This window comes from Schistocerca nitens, chromosome 7 (genome assembly GCF_023898315.1).
Source record: "Schistocerca nitens isolate TAMUIC-IGC-003100 chromosome 7, iqSchNite1.1, whole genome shotgun sequence".
Classification (NCBI taxonomy): domain Eukaryota; kingdom Metazoa; phylum Arthropoda; class Insecta; order Orthoptera; family Acrididae; genus Schistocerca; species Schistocerca nitens.
The window spans coordinates 337,307,953-337,327,047 of NC_064620.1; the positions used below are offsets into that span (position 1 = coordinate 337,307,953).

Consider the following 19,095-nt stretch of genomic DNA (forward strand, 5'->3'; position numbering starts at 1 on the left):
GTTCGGAGTAGGTATTAAAATCCGTGGAGAAGAAATAAAAACTTTGAGGTTTGCCGATGACATTGTAATTCTGTCAGACACAGCAAAGGACTTGGAAGAGCAGTTGAACGGAATGGACAGTGGTTTGAAAGAAGGGTATAAGATGAACATCAACAAAAGCAAAACAAGGACAATGGAATGTAGTCGAATTAAGTCGGGTGATGCTGAGGGAATTAGATTAGGAAATGAGACACTTAAAGTAGTAAAGGAGTTTTGCTATTTGGGGAGCAAAATAACTGATGATGGTTGAAGTAGAGAGGATATAAAATGTAGACTGGCAATGGCAAGGAATGCGTTTCTGAAGAAGAGAAATTTGTTAACATCGAGTATTGATTTAAGCGTCAGGAAGTCGTTTCTGAAACTATTTGTATGGAGTGTGGCCATGTATGGAAGTGAAACATGGATGATAAATAGTTTGGACAAGAAGAGAATAGAAGCTTTCGAAATGTGGTGCTACAGAAGAATGCTGAAGATTAAATGGGTAGATCACATAACTAATGAGGAGGCATTGAATAGAATTGGGGAGGAGTTTGTGGCACAACTTGACTAAAAGAAGGGATCGGTTGGTAGGACATGTTCTGAGGCATGAAGGGATCACAAATTTAGCATTGGATGGCAGCCTGTAGGGTAAAAATCGTAGAGGGAGACCAAGAGCTGAATACACTAAGCAGATTCAGAAAGATGTAGGTTGCAGTAAGTACTGGGAGATGATTCTTGCACAGGATTGCTGCATCAAACTAGTCCCAGGACTGAAGACCACAACAACAGATGCAGTTTGGTGTATTCACACAAATTGCGCTGTGTTATGCGGTAAATGGTTGTTATGTGTTTTTTCTATTCCCGTTTTGCGCACTTGGGTGACAGATGTCAGATGTTTCGAGCACATGAAACCTCCTGGTACATTAAAACTGTGTACTGGACCGAAACTCAAACTTGGTAACTCTGCCTTTTGCGGGCAAGTGCTCTACCGAGTGAGCTAACCAAGCACTACTCATAACCCATCCTCATAGCCTGACTTCAATCAGCAGCTGTGAGAATGGATTGTGAGTCGTGCTTGGGTAGCTCAGTTGGAAGAGCACTTGCCCATGAAGGGCAAAGCTCCCGAGTTCAAGGCCCTATCAGGCACACAGTTTTAATCTGCCAGGAATTTTCATATCAGCATACACTCCGATGCACAGTGAAAATTTCATTCTAGTTATAACCCCATGCTGAGCAGTCATATTTCTTTGTATCTTGTATTCATCTTCAGAGGCTGCTACTTTTTTATGGGTTGCTCTAAGTCTTTTCATTTGCAGTGTGTCTAGTGCTTTGGATGTTCAATAACTGTGGTATGTGAGGTTGTGTTACAGTCAACAACAATTGTTTGGTTATAAATTCTCTGGTGTATGTTTGAAAACTGGCTGCAGGTACTAATGCTTCGTTCAAATCGATGGGAAACTCTGCTTTGGTGGATGAGTTTTTCCTCCTCCATTGAGTGTCGCCCTTTCTGAGATGGCTGCACAATCTGTCTCAAGGTGGGGAGGGATGAGATACACACTGTGTTGCACTCCTGGATATGCTGCCATCACACTTACTGACGTATATTGCGGACAAGTTACGGTTCCTGCTACTAGCGACTGTACTCTGGGACATTGCTTGTAAGTAGAAGATGACTACATAATTCACTGGGTTGTTTTCCTCCAAGCCGCCTGCAGCTGCCATAACAACAGGTGACACAAGCCATCCAGATATGCAGCATGCGTGTCATGGTAAACAGTGCTGCAGCCTCAGACATCAATTCGCTACCACGAGGTCATGTTTCTGTATGACGTCTTACCAGTATTTATCCGCTGACGGATATTTAGGTCACTGCTCATCCACTTAGTTGTCAGTTACACTCCACGGTCCACACTGAGTGGTCGACACTACCTGGACTTCCACCAGCCACTACTGAGGACACTGCTTCATTGCAATTGCATGCTGACTGCTCCTAAGATCACAGCCTCATGAGACTGGGTTACTTCTTATTCTCGGTACCCTTCCACTCTTTGGTTGACTGCTCATCAGCCACCGCATCGCAGGACAAGGTCATTAATCCTCCTCAGCACCTACTATGGCTTTCATGGTCTTTGTCATTGTGAGCATGTTCCAGGGAATGTCAGGGATTGATATTTCAGTTGTAATCACGTAGTGTGGACCTTCATGCCCGGAAACTGTACTGTGTTCAGTTATAGGTTAATAAACAAATAGTTGTTACTGCATCTCTTGGTAACAGACATTCCATCCACCATTCGATCTTCTGTTCTTCATTTAGTGCTGACTTCCTGTCTGAGCTCTTTATGATCATAAAATTGCTTCTCTTTTCTCCAAAGCTTTCTTTAGCTTTCCTACAGGTGGCATCTAAAGCTTTGCGTTTCTCCTCTGTTCATGTTTTGCATTTTGTACCTTCTATCAAATTCATTTTTCAGATGTCTGTATCCAGTTTCAGTTGATTCATTTGCTGCATTTTTATATCTTCTCATTTCATCAGTCAATGGAAAGTCCAGACTGGAATAAAAATAATATTATGAAAAGGATAGACTGCTACTCACCATAGAGAGGAAGCAATGAGCTGCCAACAGATACAATGAAAAGACTGCTAAAAGTGCTGGCTCTCAGCCAAAAGGCCTTCATCGGAAACAGAGAACAAACACCCACACCCACACCCACACCCACCCACCCACCCACCCACACACACAAACACACACACACAAGACCACTGTCTCCGGCTGCTGTGACTGGACTGCAAACTGCATCTGTGTCTGACAGGAACATAAATCTGAGGTGTGTGGTAGGTGGTGGATGCAACAAGGAGGCATGGGGCCAGGAAGAGGAAGGATTACGGGACTGTGCAGGGACGCAGTTGGGACAGGATAGGGCTGCTAGATGCAGAGTCAGAAGATGGCGGGAGAGGGGGGGCGGGGGCAAGGAGTGAAAAAGCACACCAACTCCCCCCATCCCCACCCTGCTATTCCTCCCCCTCCCTGCTCCATGTCTCCCTCTTTCCTCCCCCATCCTCCTCAGATTGCTGTTCCATCCAACAAAGCTGCAGTCCGCAATATGCCCACAAAAACCAGAGAAGCAATCATCTATATGAGATGTGCGTATGCGAATGTGTGTGTGGTTTTTGTATGCAGTATGGCATGCCTTTTGCACTGATGATTTTTTAATTATTTTCACACGTCTTTGAACTGTTGTAATAATCTTCAATGAAGTGATCAGCATAATGCCTTTACTTGTGGTCAGCCACTGATGTTAAAACTATTAACCGATGGAGCAAATACACTTTTTCTCATTCAAAAACACAATTTTTCCCTCCCACAGGCTTCCAAATAAATTATCTGCACTAAATGGTCTCATAATACGAAAGTTAAAACAATGTTTTCAGGTCAGACATTAGAGTATATTTGTAACAGCAATTCACTGAATAAAGAAGCAGATGATGCAAGAACTTACTTGAGCATACAGGCGAACACTGAAGTGCTGTCCCATGCAAAAGGGAAATATTTCACTCATGCTCTTGTCTAAAAAGTTCTCTTTGTCTAATTTATCATCAAGGGTTTGTGCCAGGAACATCACAACAGCTGTAAAAGAACACAGGCTACCAGTCCTCTTCTCACAAGCCTGTTGAAGAAATGTGCTACATTTCAGCAAATTGTATCATCAACTTTTAAAATATGAATATAAATTATTTCCAAAATAGCCTGCAATGAAACAAAGACAGAAAGGAATTTGAATGAAAATATTGGCACATACATAACAGGTGACACAATTATTAGAATTTGGAACCACTGTTGGGGACCCTTAAGATGGAATAACAAGAAGATGACTTTATTCTAGAACTTAAGAGGAAATGTGACCAGGATCATTTTAAATATAAATATTGCACTTCAAAAATGTGTGAAATCTTATGGGACTGCTAAGGTCATCAGTCCCTAAGCTTACACACTACTTAACCTAAATTATCCTAAGGACAAACACACACACACACACACACACACACACACACACACACCCATGCCCGCGGGAGGACTCAAACCTCTGCCGGGACCAGCCGCAAAGTCCATGACTGCAGCGCCTTAGACCGCTCGGTTAATCCCATGGGGCTAAATATTGGACTTTAGTGTGAGATGATTGGGCACACTGTATTTAATACGTTTTCAGCAACTGACTTAGTGATGATTTTGATTTCCACTAGCTATGTTGTGCATGGCAGTGACCTACCTAGTTTATGTCAAACTAATGCAAAAACTAATACATAAAAATTATCTCTATCTGTAATTTCATTTTACAACTCTCTTCTGTTACTTTAAGTACAAAGAAGCATTTGACATTAGTTAATAAAGTTCCTTAATTTTTTGTACCATTTACATGCTTTTATTCATTTGTGGGGGACACACAAAATGTCATTTCTTTACCTCTTACCTAGCTTCTACTGGTACATAGTCAATACACTGTAATGCTTAACTACAATAATTATAGTAATAAGAATTTTTCCATAAAATGTTCTGTATTACTGTTGCAACTTTTTATAGGTGAACAATACAAAAGTACTGAATTATGATGAGTGGATTAACTGTTTTGTATTGATTTACTGATCTGCTTTTGTTGTCCTTTTTTATTTTCCAGGCACTTGGAAAACTGATATAATAAAATTTCCAAACTCAAAAGAAAAACTGAAGAAACAGAAAAATGATTTAACGTTTCTTATTCGTCTGAAGGTCACTGTCAGTACAGGAACCCAGTTCTAAACACTGTTTGCCAAGTTCTAAACCAACAAAACAGAATTCCAGTGGTTCAATGTTCAAATCATACACTCTTTTATAAACTCACCTCTTTCAGTTTTAGCCACATGTCATCAATTAGCTTGCGGTGGCGAAATAGAATCTTAACCAGCAACCATTCTTGTTGATGACGCACACTTGGTTGATGATTCTCATTGTGCAGACTCACATATAGCCATGATGCAAGTTTGAGATCAGCATCCTATATATGCAGGATTAATTTGGTGAGTGCTTCCCATTATTTGGATAAGCAATTGTTAACGGCAGATTATGGTACGAGTAAAAACAATGGAAAACATGGAGTATAGTACACAAAGTCACATTTCACCATTTCATTTCTCAGGATTTAATTCTGCAAATGCTATGTGATGTCATCAATTTCTGGTAGCTGTTAAGAAATGTAACTAATGAAACTGCAACAACATGTTTAGAATGGTTCACTGGAATCATATTATTCTTTTACTTAATGGGTGCCTTTGTTTTTGGGGAAGAGACAGTTAACATGAACCGCTTCCCCTTCCATTACCCATTTTAATTCATTGTTCAACCTCCTAGAATGGCCTATACCTGCTATCTTCCGATCCTAGGCACGCCCTTTGTACTCTTTATATTGAAATATATCCTATTTATTGCACTTAATTTCCTGTTTTGTCATTTAACAGCAGCCCTGGATTCTGACCGCTCAACCTCCTGAACACTGCCGCCACAAGGCATATTTAACAACCTTCTTCCCCCTTCCCTGCCATTTTATACATTAACATTGCTGTCAGAAGTTTCTCTCCCCACCCCCAAACCACGTACTCTTTTACAAATAGGTGTCAGGAGTGGGATGTAACAATTATATCCCCCCTTCCTGGCATGAACTCTTTTACAAGACAAAGCCTTTGCTAAACTTAGGATGCTGTGCATGTCACAGTCTATAGGGTTCAAATGGCTCTGAGCACTATGGGACTCAACTTCTGAGGTCGTTAGTCCAGTCTATAGGGTACTCCACAAATAAACCTCCAGTGAGAGTTGTGATGTCGAGTAGTCTGTCACTGTCTGATGAATAGAAACAAATTCTCAAACTTATCTTCCTCTCATTTATGATTAGACTCGGACTGTGTCCCGTCAAGATTGTACTTTTTCATGTAGAGGACTCAACATATGGAAACATTAAATTGTGTGTATGCTAATGCTCTCTGGTTGTTCATCCAAATCACTGGGAGTGTTATTATGAGAATTAAGGAGCTTCAATGAAGCTGTATGAAAAGATAGGAAATAGGAATTGATTGAAACATGTTGCAAGTGACCCAGAAGTTGCTTACTGATGAGTATTTCACATAAACAATTTCTCAAATTCACAACCTGTAGCTCAGCCTGAGGTTGAGGTGTCTTCCCTTTATATATAGAGGCTCAACATTCAACTGAAAGATCACTGGAGCATGCCTAGAGTTTACAACAGCACAGTACTAGTATCACTGACTAGTCTCCAGTTCAGTTGCTCGAAGTTTGACAGAACTAAATCCAGTCATTTTTGATTGAGTGTGCATCTAACATTGCTCAGAAGCACATTTGGCTCTAAAATGTGATGGATGTAGTGGTGAGGAAAGTAGGCTTTCATATACATGGTGTAAATGCTAGGAGAGGGAGAGGAGTAGAAATCTTATTCTCAAGATACGTAAAAAACAGAAAAATGCAATAAAATTATAATGCTTGCAGTTCTATCGCAAATTAATAGTTATTATCCCCTTTAAATTATCATTCACATACTATTGTACCAGCAATGTAAGCGAATGGGGAAACAGATTGCACAAATAAAGGAGAAAATGCATGAAGGGGACAAAGAATTATGAAAGAATTGTTAGAAGAAAACAGAAAAATAGTAGAAAAAGAGAAAATAAAACAGAAAACAGGGGTATTGATGAATGAATGTTAATAAAACTTGAAAATAAACACATACACACTTGCCACTATTACTGAGAATCAGTCAAAAGTTTTCGTGGCAGAAGATATTACAAATTACTGCAAAGTGTGTGATTTAGTTTCTTCATGCTCACTATGGTACTGAAACTTGTACATGTAGTTGGTACAATGTATGAAGATAGGGAGACATGTAATTGCCACTTCACACCAGAACTGAAACAGCAATCAAACCAGAGGATCAGAGGCGGTGACCCTACATACAAAAAGGTACAAAGTTGACTGTATCTCCCGGAAAGATTATGCCCACTGTCTTCTGGCTTACATAGCCAAATGGTTAACAACCACCGCTTTCAGTGCAGAAGGACCCAGGTTTGATTCCTGGTACCTCACCAGATTTTTTTCTGAGGTAGTGAGGTCTGTAACAGGGTCCACTCAGCCCCATGAGGCCAAAAGAGGTATAGCTGGATTAAAGAAGCAGTAGCACCAAAGGATTCATCTACTGGCGATAACAGCTGGAGGAATTGGTGACATATTGATCACATGCCTCTCGATCATAGATCATTCTTCGTACTGTCAAGCAGGCAACAGCCGGACAGCCAGAAAAGGCCTCAGGTTTAACCCTAAGTGGCGTTTACCTTTTACATATTCTGGTTTTATAGAAGGTAAAAGGGATTCTTCTTACTGATTATTACGTAATAGATAAAACAAAAACTGATAAATACTACACAATTACACTCCTGGAAATGGAAAAAAGAACACATTGACACCGGTGTGTCAGACCCACCATACTTGCTCCGGACACTGCGAGAGGGCTGTACAAGCAATGATCACACGCACGGCACAGCGGACACACCAGGAACCGCGGTGTTGGCCGTCGAATGGCGCTAGCTGCGCAGCATTTGTGCACCGCCGCCGTCAGTGTCAGCCAGTTTGCCGTGGCATACGGAGCTCCATCGCAGTCTTTAACACTGGTAGCATGCCGCGACAGCGTGGACGTGAACCGTATGTGCAGCTGATGGACTTTGAGCGAGGGCGTATAGTGGGCATGCGGGAGGCCGGGTGGACGTACCGCCGAATTGCTCAACACGTGGGGCGTGAGGTCTCCACAGTACATCGATGTTGTCGCCAGTGGTCGGCGGAAGGTGCACGTGCCCGTCGACCTGGGACCGGACCGCAGCGACGCACGGATGCACGCCAAGACCGTAGGATCCTACGCAGTGCCGTAGGGGACCGCACCGCCACTTCCCAACAAATTAGGGACACTGTTGCTCCTGGGGTATCGGCGAGGACCATTCGCAACCGTCTCCATGAAGCTGGGCTACGGTCCCGCACACCGTTAGGCCGTCTTCCGCTCACGCCCCAACATCGTGCAGCCCGCCTCCAGTGGTGTCGCGACAGGCGTGAATGGAGGGACGAATGGAGACGTGTCGTCTTCAGCGATGAGAGTCGCTTCTGCCTTGGTGCCAATGATGGTCGTATGCGTGTTTGGCGCCGTGCAGGTGAGCGCCACAATCAGGACTGCATACGACCGAGGCACACAGGGCCAACACCCGGCATCATGGTGTGGGGAGCGATCTCCTACACTGGCCGTACACCACTGGTGATCGTCGAGGGGACACTGAATAGTGCACGGTACATCCAAACCGTCATCGAACCCATCGTTCTACCATTCCTAGACCGGCAAGGGAACTTGCTGTTCCAACAGGACAATGCACGTCCGCATGTATCCCGTGCCACCCAACGTGCTCTAGAAGGTGTAAGTCAACTACCCTGGCCAGCAATATCTCCGGATCTGTCCCCCATTGAGCATGTTTGGGACTGGATGAAGCGTCGTCTCACGCGGTCTGCACGTCCAGCACGAACGCTGGTCCAACTGAGGTGCCAGGTGGAAATGGCATGGCAAGCCGTTCCACAGGACTACATCCAGCATCTCTACGATCGTCTCCATGGGAGAATAGCAGCCTGCATTGCTGCGAAAGGTGGATATACACTGTACTAGTGCCGACATTGTGCATGCTCTGTTGCCTGTGTCTATGTGCCTGTGGTTCTGTCAGTGTGATCATGTGATGTATCTGACCCCAGGAATGTGTCAATAAAGTTTCCCCTTCCTGGGACAATGAATTCACGGTGTTCTTATTTCAATTTCCAGGAGTGTATTATGGGTTATTTACATGAACAAATACATGAGAAGAGGCTCACATTGCAATAAGGAAAAAATAATAAAAAGTAAATAAATTCAAATACATGAGAAGAGGCTCACATTGCAATAAGGAAAAAATAATAAAAAGTAAATAAATTTGTAGATGGAAAGTGTTTTGAGTTTGATACAAAGCCATAGCATGTGTTTTACATACCTTCGAGATTATACTTCAGGGATGAAGTGTACTTGCTGGAAATAAATTAGAGTGCAATGACCTAAAAGTTTGAAAGTTTTGTCACTTTTAACATTGAGACATCACAAAATGACACTTGCTAACATTCTGAAAATAAATTACCAATGTTTTATTTATCACTCAAACAATGTGAAATTTGGAGGTTGTATTACTCTGTAGTATAAGAATTGCAGGGAGAAAATCTCATACCTTTAGGTAAAACCATCAATGCAGGGGAGAAACAGTTCACCATTACACTGAATATCACATAAAGGGAAAGGACATGGGCTCTCTCCTCCAAATTTTCATGTAGCCAGAGTGAAAAATTCAGCAGATGTTCTCAAAGCAGACTTAGGACTGTTGAGGTATTAGATATGCTATAAGAGAAAGCCAGAGATGCTGAGATGCTCAAAGTAAAAGAACTTGATCTGGGGTTAAAGTTCACTGCACTCTAGGGGACAAATGCTGGGAACTAAGATTACAGATATTCTTCTAAGGTTCTCATTAGAAATTAAGTGTGCCCATTATTTCAATGGCACAGCTACGTCAATTCTTCAAGAGAATCTAAATCTGGAAGACTGAAATATCTACATCTACAACCACAGTGACTGACAAAGTGTAACAACACACAGTATCTTAGTATCACTGGCAACAAAGCCACTGGCTGTCACGGGCTTTCTTTCAGTTTTCCTTTAATCCGGCCTGGTGGGGGATCCCAAAAACTCTAACAGTACTCAAGAATGGGCAGCATAAGTATTCTATACATGGTCTCCTTTGTAGGCGAGGTACACTTCCCTAAAATTCTTCCAATAAATTTAAGTCAACAATTCGCCTTCCGCATTACCGTCCCTACGTGCTTGTTCTGTGCCACATTCACTTTGCAACATTATGCCTAGACATTTAACTGACGTGACTGCGTCAAGCACCAGACCACTAATACCATATTGAAATATTACAGGATTGTTTTTCCTACTCACCCACATTAACTGACATTTTTCTATATTTAGATCAAGCTTCACCCCAATTCTATCGAAATCATCCTGTCCAGTGATACAGTCACTGAACGATAATACTATCCCACATAATACAGTGGCCTTTTCCCTTATACTACACTGTCATCTGCAAACAGTTGCACTTTGCTGCTCACCCAATCTGTCAGATCATTAATTATGTACATAGAGACCAAGCACACACAGCAAGGAAATTGCCAGCAAGACTGAAACACGCAGAAACATTGTATGTTCCTGAAGAACTGTCTCCTGAATGAAGATTCAACACAGATGTGTTTGAAATTCTTGATCTCCTTCTGAATGAGAATGATCAAAGGTTGAACTAATGGAATCTTAAGCACCTATCCCATCTTGAAGATGTAGGTGTTATGTCCTTCACAACAAATACATCTACATGATGTTTGGAAGAGTTGCTCTGAGCACACACAGCAGATTTTGTAAGATGGACAGGCTTCAGGCACACCTTAAATGCTGTGAACCATTACAACTGGTGTACAACCTTATATCTCGTATTGTATGACAACTTCTTGCTGAATGTGGCAATGTTAAAAAACTTATCCAAAAGTTATGTGCCTGATCAATCTGATCATAAAAATTCCAGTATCTCAGCATCCTCACAAGGTCATTCAGTACCTTGTGACAACTTAAAACTTGCCTTGGATCAACAAGACTTGGTCAAGACTCACCCATCTATTCCTCCTCCATGTTCACCAAGCCAAGGCTGGGAAATTAATATTATGGATGTCATGAAAGAATTTGTTTCAGAAACAGAGAAAAGGAAAATTACATTTGCAAATTGTGTGTGAAATTTTTGGAGTCTAAAAAGAAACAAAATAAATTCATTCCTCTTTTCCAGAGAGACTACATTTTTCCTTTTTCCATTAAGATATGATGCACACTTTCTGTAAACTATTATTATTATTATTATTATTATTATTATTATAAGGTTTAGCTGAACTGGTGTCTTCCCAGCTATATATCTTTTTCAAAATTAAAAGAATGAAATTGTTTCCACAAAGAAGGACCTATAAAATCTAGTACATATTTATTACAGTGGAACCTCACTTAATGAGCACCTCCCAAAATGTGCAATTTGCATAACAAGCAAAAGAAATTATAAAAAAATTAATCACTTAAAGAGCAATGTTTTGCATAACGAGTGACAATGATTTAGTGTGATGTCGTCAGCCATTGCATGCGGAGGGGGAAATGTTCAATAATATGAACACCTTTCATCGTCGGCAGCGGCATATGAACAATGTCTTTAATACGTACTGCAGTCTGGGTTTAGCGCTCTTTCTGCTACCACCTCAGTGCAGCTTGTGATCAAACATTTTTCTAAACTTGTGTTCACGAAGTGCTTTTTTTTTTGTGTGCAAATTTTGATAACCTACATAGAAATGCCCCAAAGATAAAGCCACAGGAAGACAGCCATAAGAGAAAGAAAATGTCTTAAAAAAGAAACATAAAATCATTGACAAATGTGAATGTGGTGTGAGAATTGCTGATTTAGCCCGCACATACAACTGGTTTACATCAACTATTTGCACTACCCTCAAAAACAAGAGGAAGATTAAGGAGCTAGATGCTTCAAAAGGAGTGACAAGAGTATCTACACAACACTTTCATATTCTGGAAAATGTTGAAAGGTTGCTCCTTATATGGATAAATGAAAATCAATTGCAAGGAGACACTATTAATGGGAATATCATTTGTGAGAAGGTGAGAATGACTTTTGCTGACCTCATTAAGAAGATGCCGGGATCATCAATGGCCGAAGAAGTGTTTAAGGGAAGCCATTGGAGAAGTTTATGAGAAGAACCAGCATCCACTGCATTGTAAGGCACTGCGAAGCAGCCAGTTCTGACAAAAAGGCAGCAGAGAACTTCATCAGCAACTTCAAGATGCTCACAGAGTTTGAGGATTATCTGCTGCAACGGGTTTTTATTTGTGATGAGATGGGTCTATTCTGGAAAAAGATGCCGAAGTGTACCTTTATAACAGTAGGTGAAAATGCATTGCCCAGTCACACCCAATGAAAGACCACTTCCCACTGCTATTCTGCGCCAATGCAAGCAGTGAGTTGAAAATTAAACCACTGCTTGTTTACCATTCAGAAACTCAACAAGCCTTCAAGTGCAGATTAAATGTGATGTTATGGGTCTAACAACAAGCCTTGGATAACACATGATCTTTTTTGTGATTGTATCAATGAAGTTTTTGGTCCTTCAGTGAAAAAATATTTGCTTGAGATGAATCTGCCACTCCAAGTCTCGCGTGTTATGGACAATGCTCCTGCCCATTCTCCAGGCCTACAAGACCACCTCTTTGAAGAATTTCAATTCATCATGGTCCAATTTCTGCCTCTCAACACCACTCCGTTACTCCAACCTATGACCAGCAGATTATTTCTAACTTTAAGAAGCTCTATCCTAAAACACTCTTCGAGCATTGCTTTGAGTTTAATGAAGCTACCAATCTCACTTGCAGAGAGTTATGAAAATATCACTTCTACACTGTTGCCTTCATCAAGACGATCAAAAAGGTGTGGGAAGGGGTTACCAAGAGACCTCTCACTTCTGCTTGGAAGAAGCTTTGGCCGGAGTGCATTGTTGAATGTGACTCTGAGGCATTTGAGTCAGTACCTGTGGAGCCTGTAGTCAATGAGATTATGCCTTTGGCCAAGACCATGGGACTAAATATGGATAACAATGATATTGATCATTGTGGAAGATCACAGCCAAGAAATGACCACCAAAGAGCTTATGGAGTTGCAGTGTGTTCCATGGCAGGAAGCTGTAGAGAGGAGTTCTTCAGGGGAAGAGGAGAGGAGTGGGGGAAGGAGGAGGGGGGTAAGGGGGAGGGGGAGGTGGATGGGGGAGGAGGAGGAGGGGAAGGTAACAGCTTAGCAGCAATCTTCTGGCACAATAAGAGAAATGCTGAAGGCAGAGGAATTGGTTGCATCATACACTGAAAATCACCACCCAAATACAGCAGTAGCTAGGCGCACTACAAATTTATTTGATGATAATGCTGTGTCGCATTTTCGCCAAGTGTTGAAGCATTAGCGGAAACAAATGACTATAAATAGCTTCCTAGTCAAAAAGAATTAGTAGTGTATCATGAATAATAATGTACATAATTCTGCGTGTATAATTTTCTTTCAATAAATGGCATGACTAAGATAAAACTGCACTTTTTCTTCATGGAATGCATTATCATATTTTACATTAATTTATATGGGATAAATTGCTATGCTTAATGAGTGTTTCACACTACAAGCAATATTCTGGAATGAATCATGTTTGCTATGTGATGTTCCACTGTATTTTCAATATTATTGAATTGTTTCTTTTTGGAGAGCAATGTAGCACTGATTGTCTAACACATCTTCTCCCACAACATTGGTCTCCATATGTGCTTAATGGTTTTGCTGAAAGATGTGTGTCTAATCCATATTAGGCAAAATCTGTGAATATGGTTGGGGGGGGGGGGGGGGGGAAGAGGTACACCACTGTTCACATATGCTATATTTGTAGCCTGAGAAGAAAAGAGAAGGAAGGAAAACCTGATTTCGGTAGATCAATATTCAGAACTATCATCTGCCTCCTGCCATCAGCAAATTAATTTTCCAAGTTTCTGGATTGAATGAAAATATAATTATTTTAAAATGTAACATGGAGAGTGATATAGTAATATGGTTTTACTTACGTATGACAGGTAAGGTTCCAAAACTAACAAAACCTGCATAAGTCGATTCTTCAAGCGATGATGATGGGAGTCTGAGAAATATCGGGCTTTCTGAAGTTGACACTTGTCTTTCTGCAGCAGCATTTCAACTATTTGAATCGGGATATCTTGTCTCACTGAACATAAATCAAGCAAGATTTGTAATGCCCTGGCCCGAACTTCACCATCTGAGATGCAGGGCCTGAAAATCAAATATCAGGTTGTGAAGCTAATATTCACTGCCTGCCATAAAAATTGCAACGAAGGGGCACATAATGAATATCAAACTGGCATGATGTCTGATGCATGCTGGGATATGCAAATGATTAGTATTTCAGTGCAACCACACAAAGCACATAGGAGTGACACCGTCTACAAAACTACAGGCCAGGCCTATCTCTAATGTCAGTCTGTTGTAGTATTTTGGGACATGTTTTATGGTCACTCATTAGGAGGAGGAGTGCTCAATTGTAGTTGACAAAAACATTGTTCCTATTGAGGTCAAGGTTGAGCATGACAGTGAAGTCATTTGGTCATGTATAATAGGTCTAGGAGAAACTAATTTAAATGGTGGATGTTTTTACCGGCCATCTGACTCTGCTGTGACAGATCTAGAGTCCTTCAAATGATGTCTACAGTTAATAGGGTATAAATGTCCAGATCATGCATTACTAGTTGAAAGGCGACTTTAATCTACCAACTGGGATGTCTATGGGATTCACTGCAGGGGGTACTGACAGACAATCTTGTGAAGAACTTTTGAACATGCTGTCCGAAAACTGTCTTGTGTGCTACTTCGGCAGCCCACATGTGGAAATACCTTAGACCTTGTAGCTACAAACAGGCTGGATCTTATTGACAATGTCAGTATAGAAACGGGTATTAGTGACCATGATGTCATTATAGCAACTATGGTTATGAAAGTTAATAGATCAGCTAAGAAGGCTAGAGGAATGTTTCTGCTAGAAACAGCAGATAAGCAGTTGTTAACATCTCACTTAGACAGCAAACTGACATCACATCTTACTGGTAAGATGGACATAGACGAATTATGGGTGAAGTTTACGCAGATTGTAAATGGTACTCTGGAGAACTATGTGCCTAGTAAGTGGATTAAGTACAGAAGAGAGCCACCATGATTTAATAAGATTCTTGAACGTGAAATTTAAAACTTCGGGTTTCATTTTGCTATCTCCAACTGCGACACCAGACTGGTCAACAAGTGACTGGATGGAAGTGGTCAACGAGTGACTGGATGCAAGCCTTAGACACAATTAGCGATTCGACATAGGACCAGAATTTTCTTGGTTTCTCTGCAAAATGAAAACTGAAGTTTTAAATTTCATGTTCAAGAAATTGTTCACACAGGACAACATCACAAATGTATCGTTGTTTGACCATTGAACAGACTCCCACATGGACAACATAGTAATAAGAATCCCTGATGCAGAGAGACAACTGTGGGAGTTGAAAAGAAATGTCACCAGGTCTAAATGGAATCCCAATTCGGTTTTTCAAATAGTACTCTATGGCACTGGCCCCTTACTTAGCTTGGCATTTATCATGAATCTCTTGCTCAGCACAAAATCCTAAGTGACTGGAAAGCAGAGCAGGTGACTCCTGTATGTAAGAAGGGCAGAAGAATGGACCTGCAAAATTATAGACCGATATCCCTAAGCTAGGTTTGTTGAAGAATCCTTGGACATTGTCTCAGTTTGAATGTAATATGTAATATACAATCAGCATGGTTTTAGAAAGCATTGCCCATGTGAAACTCAGCTTGCCCATTTATCGCACAATGTACTGCGAACTATTAATGAAGGGTAACAGGTAGATTCCATATTTCTAGATTACAGGAAAGTGTTTGACATGGTGTTTCATTGCAGGCTGTTAAAGAAGGTACAAGCATATGGAATACTCAAGTGTTCATCAGAGACAAGGGTTTATCAGGAGTGCCCCAGGGAAGTGTGATAAGACCACTATTATTCTCTATATACATAAATGATTTGGCGGTCAGTGTGGGCAGCAATCTGCGGTTATTTTCTGATGATACTGTGGTGTACAGTAAGGTGTTGAAGTTGACTGTAGTGACTGTAGGAGGACACAGGATGACTTAGATAAAATTTCTGGTTGATGTGATGAATGGCGGCTAGTTCTAAATGTAGAAAAATGTAAGTTAAGGTTGATGAGTAGGAAAGACAAAACCATAATGTTTGGATACAGCATTTGTAGTGTCCTGCTTGACATAATGGTTGACTTTGGTTTATTGGGAGAATTCTAGGAAAGTGTAGTTCAGCTGTAAAGGAGATCCCATACAGGAAGCTAGTGTGACCTTCTCTTGTGTATGGCTCCAGTACTTGGGATCCGTACCAGGTTGGATTAAAGAAAAACATTGAAGCAATTCAGAGGCGGGCTGCTACATTTGTTATTGGTAGGTTCGAACAACATGCAAGTGTTATGGAGATGCTTTGGGAACTCAAATGGGAATCCCTGGAGGGAAGGCAACATTGTTTTTGAGGAACACTACCGAAAAACTTTGGACAACTGGTACTCGAAGCTGACTGCAGGAAGATTCTGTTGCCTCCTACATACATTGAGCATGAGGACCACGAAGAAAAGGTACAAGAAATTAGGGGTCATGTGGAGGCATATAGACAGTCATTGTTTCCTCATTCTATCTGCAAGTGGACCAGGAAAGGAAATAACTGGTAGTGGTTTGGGATACCTTCTGCCATGAGCTGTAAGTTGGATTGTGGAATATTGATGTAGATGTAGATATTATGACATTTCTGTAGGAACCATCACGGGTTCTGAAAACAACTATCATGCCAAACTCAGCTTGTTCTGTTCATCCGTGAGACCCAGAAAGCAGTAGACGTAAGTGTCCAGATGGATTCCATGTCCTTGACTTCTGAAAGGCACTTGATGGCAGTTCCGCACTGCTGCCTAACGAAAAAAATAAGAGCATATGGAAATAAGATCAACTGTGTGGCTAGATTGAAGAGTTTCTAGAAAACAGAAAACAGCATGTAATTCTGAATCGAGAGAAGTCTACAGATGTAAAAGTAACTTTGGGAGTGCCCCAGGGGCGTTTTATAAGACCTTTACTTTTCACAATATATAGAATTGGCCTATCAGATAATGTCAGAAGTTCCATGAGGCTTTTTGTGGATGCTGTTGTATACAGAAAAGTCACAACACTAGAAAATTGTAATGAAATGCAGGAAGACCTGCAGAGAATCAACGCTTGGTGAAGTGAATCACAACTGTCCCTCAACATAAACAAATGTAGTGTATTGCAAATACATAGGCAGAAAGACCCTTTATTGTATGGTTAAAACATTGTAGAACCATAACTGGAAGCAGTTACTTCCATAAAATATTTAGGAGTTTGTATAGGGAGTGATCTGAAGTGAAACAACCATGTAAAATTAATCACAAGTAAAACAGATGCCAGTCTGACAGTCACTGAAAGAATCCACAGGAAATGCAATCCACCAACAAAGGAAGTAGCATATACTTGGGTATTGCTTGTCGTCCATATGGGATATGTACCACATACAACTGACAGAGGAAACAGAACAGAGCCATAGATGAGCAGCATGTTTCATTACAGGTCCATTTAGTAAGCACGAAAGCATCACAGAGATGCTCTCTCAACTCCAGTGGCAGATGCTGCAAGAGAGGCAGTCTGCATCACATTAAGGTCTACTGTTAAAGTTCAAAGGGCATACAATACTAGGAGAGTCAACAAATATATTGCTTCCTCCAAAATATATCTTGCGAAAAGACCATCAAGATAAAATTAGGGAGATTCAAGTCAACAAAGAGGCCACGAACCATATGTTACTGTCATTCAGAAATTACATTTGAAAGTTGGTTTTTGTGAGATCATCATCTTACGTCTCGTGCAAAGGCGGAGAAATATCTATCAGCATGTGTCGGAATTTTACAGCAGCAGGAATCTTGGCCTTTTGGGACTGAGGTTTATTGTTTGGTGATACTGATGCTTGTGTCAGTCAGGATCCTATGACTGTCATGTGAATATGGAATTGATGGCTTCAGGAGGGCCATACTCAACATCATGCAGATCTCCATGGCTAGGAAGATGGACATATTGTTCTATTGGCTATGCAGGACTATACAGCTATGACACATATCTTGAGTCAGGAAATGGCCTTTATTGCAGCAAGACAGATGAACGAGGTGTGAAATGTGGGGCAGGTGCTATTGAAGAAGATCGGAATGCGACTTAGAAGGAACTCTATGAAGCCACGGGAATTCCCACATCATCAATATTCCGTGTTCTGACAAACGATCGATCTCAGTTGCTTGAGGTTGGGCCACTCATTCTCCACGAAAATGTTTGCCCACATATCAGCACTACTGTAGCCCAAAAACTGCACAAATACGGATGGGAAATGTTGCCACATTCTCCCTTCATCCCAGACATGAGTCCACCAGACTTTGAATTGTTCCCGAAGTTGAAAAACCCTATGTGTGGACATCATTATCTGGAAGAGCTTTCTACCACCATTACCCAACCATTTGACATATGAACAGAAATGATGTCCTGGATGGAATAATAGGGCTTCTGAGATGTTGGGATTCAGTCATAAAGAAGCAGGGAGGCTACATCAAAGGACTGTAAAGATCTATTTAAAAAAATAAACATGTAAGTAAAAATAATTAGTGTGCATTGTTTAAGAAATGACTATCGTACATACATCACAAGCCACCATATGGTGCATGGTGGAGGATACATTGTACCACTACCAGTCATTTCCTTTCCTGTTTCACTTATATATAGAGTGAGGGAAAAAACGGCACTCTACATGTCTCTGTATGAGCCCCAATTTCTCTTATTTTTGTGATCCTCGTGCGACTCAATGCCCAGCAGAGTTACAGTCATTGTCACTGCTAGAGATGACAGCTCTGTATGTTAAATTTTGCATCCTGTGCACCCCCACAATCACTTACAAATTTATTCATGTATTCCTTCTGCTACACTCTATAGGCACAATTAGTAAAATTTTGTTGTTTTCTGTCCTTCTTGGTGTTGTAATTTTAATGGCTAGCTGTGTACACTATGAGTTACTGTGAATGTTGAATATTTCCAGTTAATGCATTGATGGAAAATCCTGAATGGAAGGCCAATGATCATATGAGAACAAGCTGACATTCATTTCAAGGAGGAAGCACTGACTGGAGGAGAAAGCCACAGAGCAGTGATGGTTA

The 19,095-nt window shown here is 41.1% G+C and overlaps 1 protein-coding gene across 2 annotated transcripts in view; it reads right to left on the minus strand.

Moving 5' to 3' along the window:
- The window catches only part of LOC126195129 (probable methyltransferase TARBP1), a 136,782-nt gene that overhangs the window by 66,756 nt on the left and 50,931 nt on the right, over positions 1-19,095 (minus strand). For both annotated transcript variants that reach the window (XM_049933625.1, XM_049933626.1), the window contains exons 4-6: positions 13,840-14,059; positions 4,891-5,043; positions 3,514-3,681 (exon numbers count right to left, since the gene is read on the minus strand). In XM_049933625.1, coding sequence (XP_049789582.1) covers positions 3,514-3,681; positions 4,891-5,043; positions 13,840-14,059 — 541 coding nt within the window. The remainder of the gene's footprint in view (positions 1-3,513; positions 3,682-4,890; positions 5,044-13,839; positions 14,060-19,095) is intronic.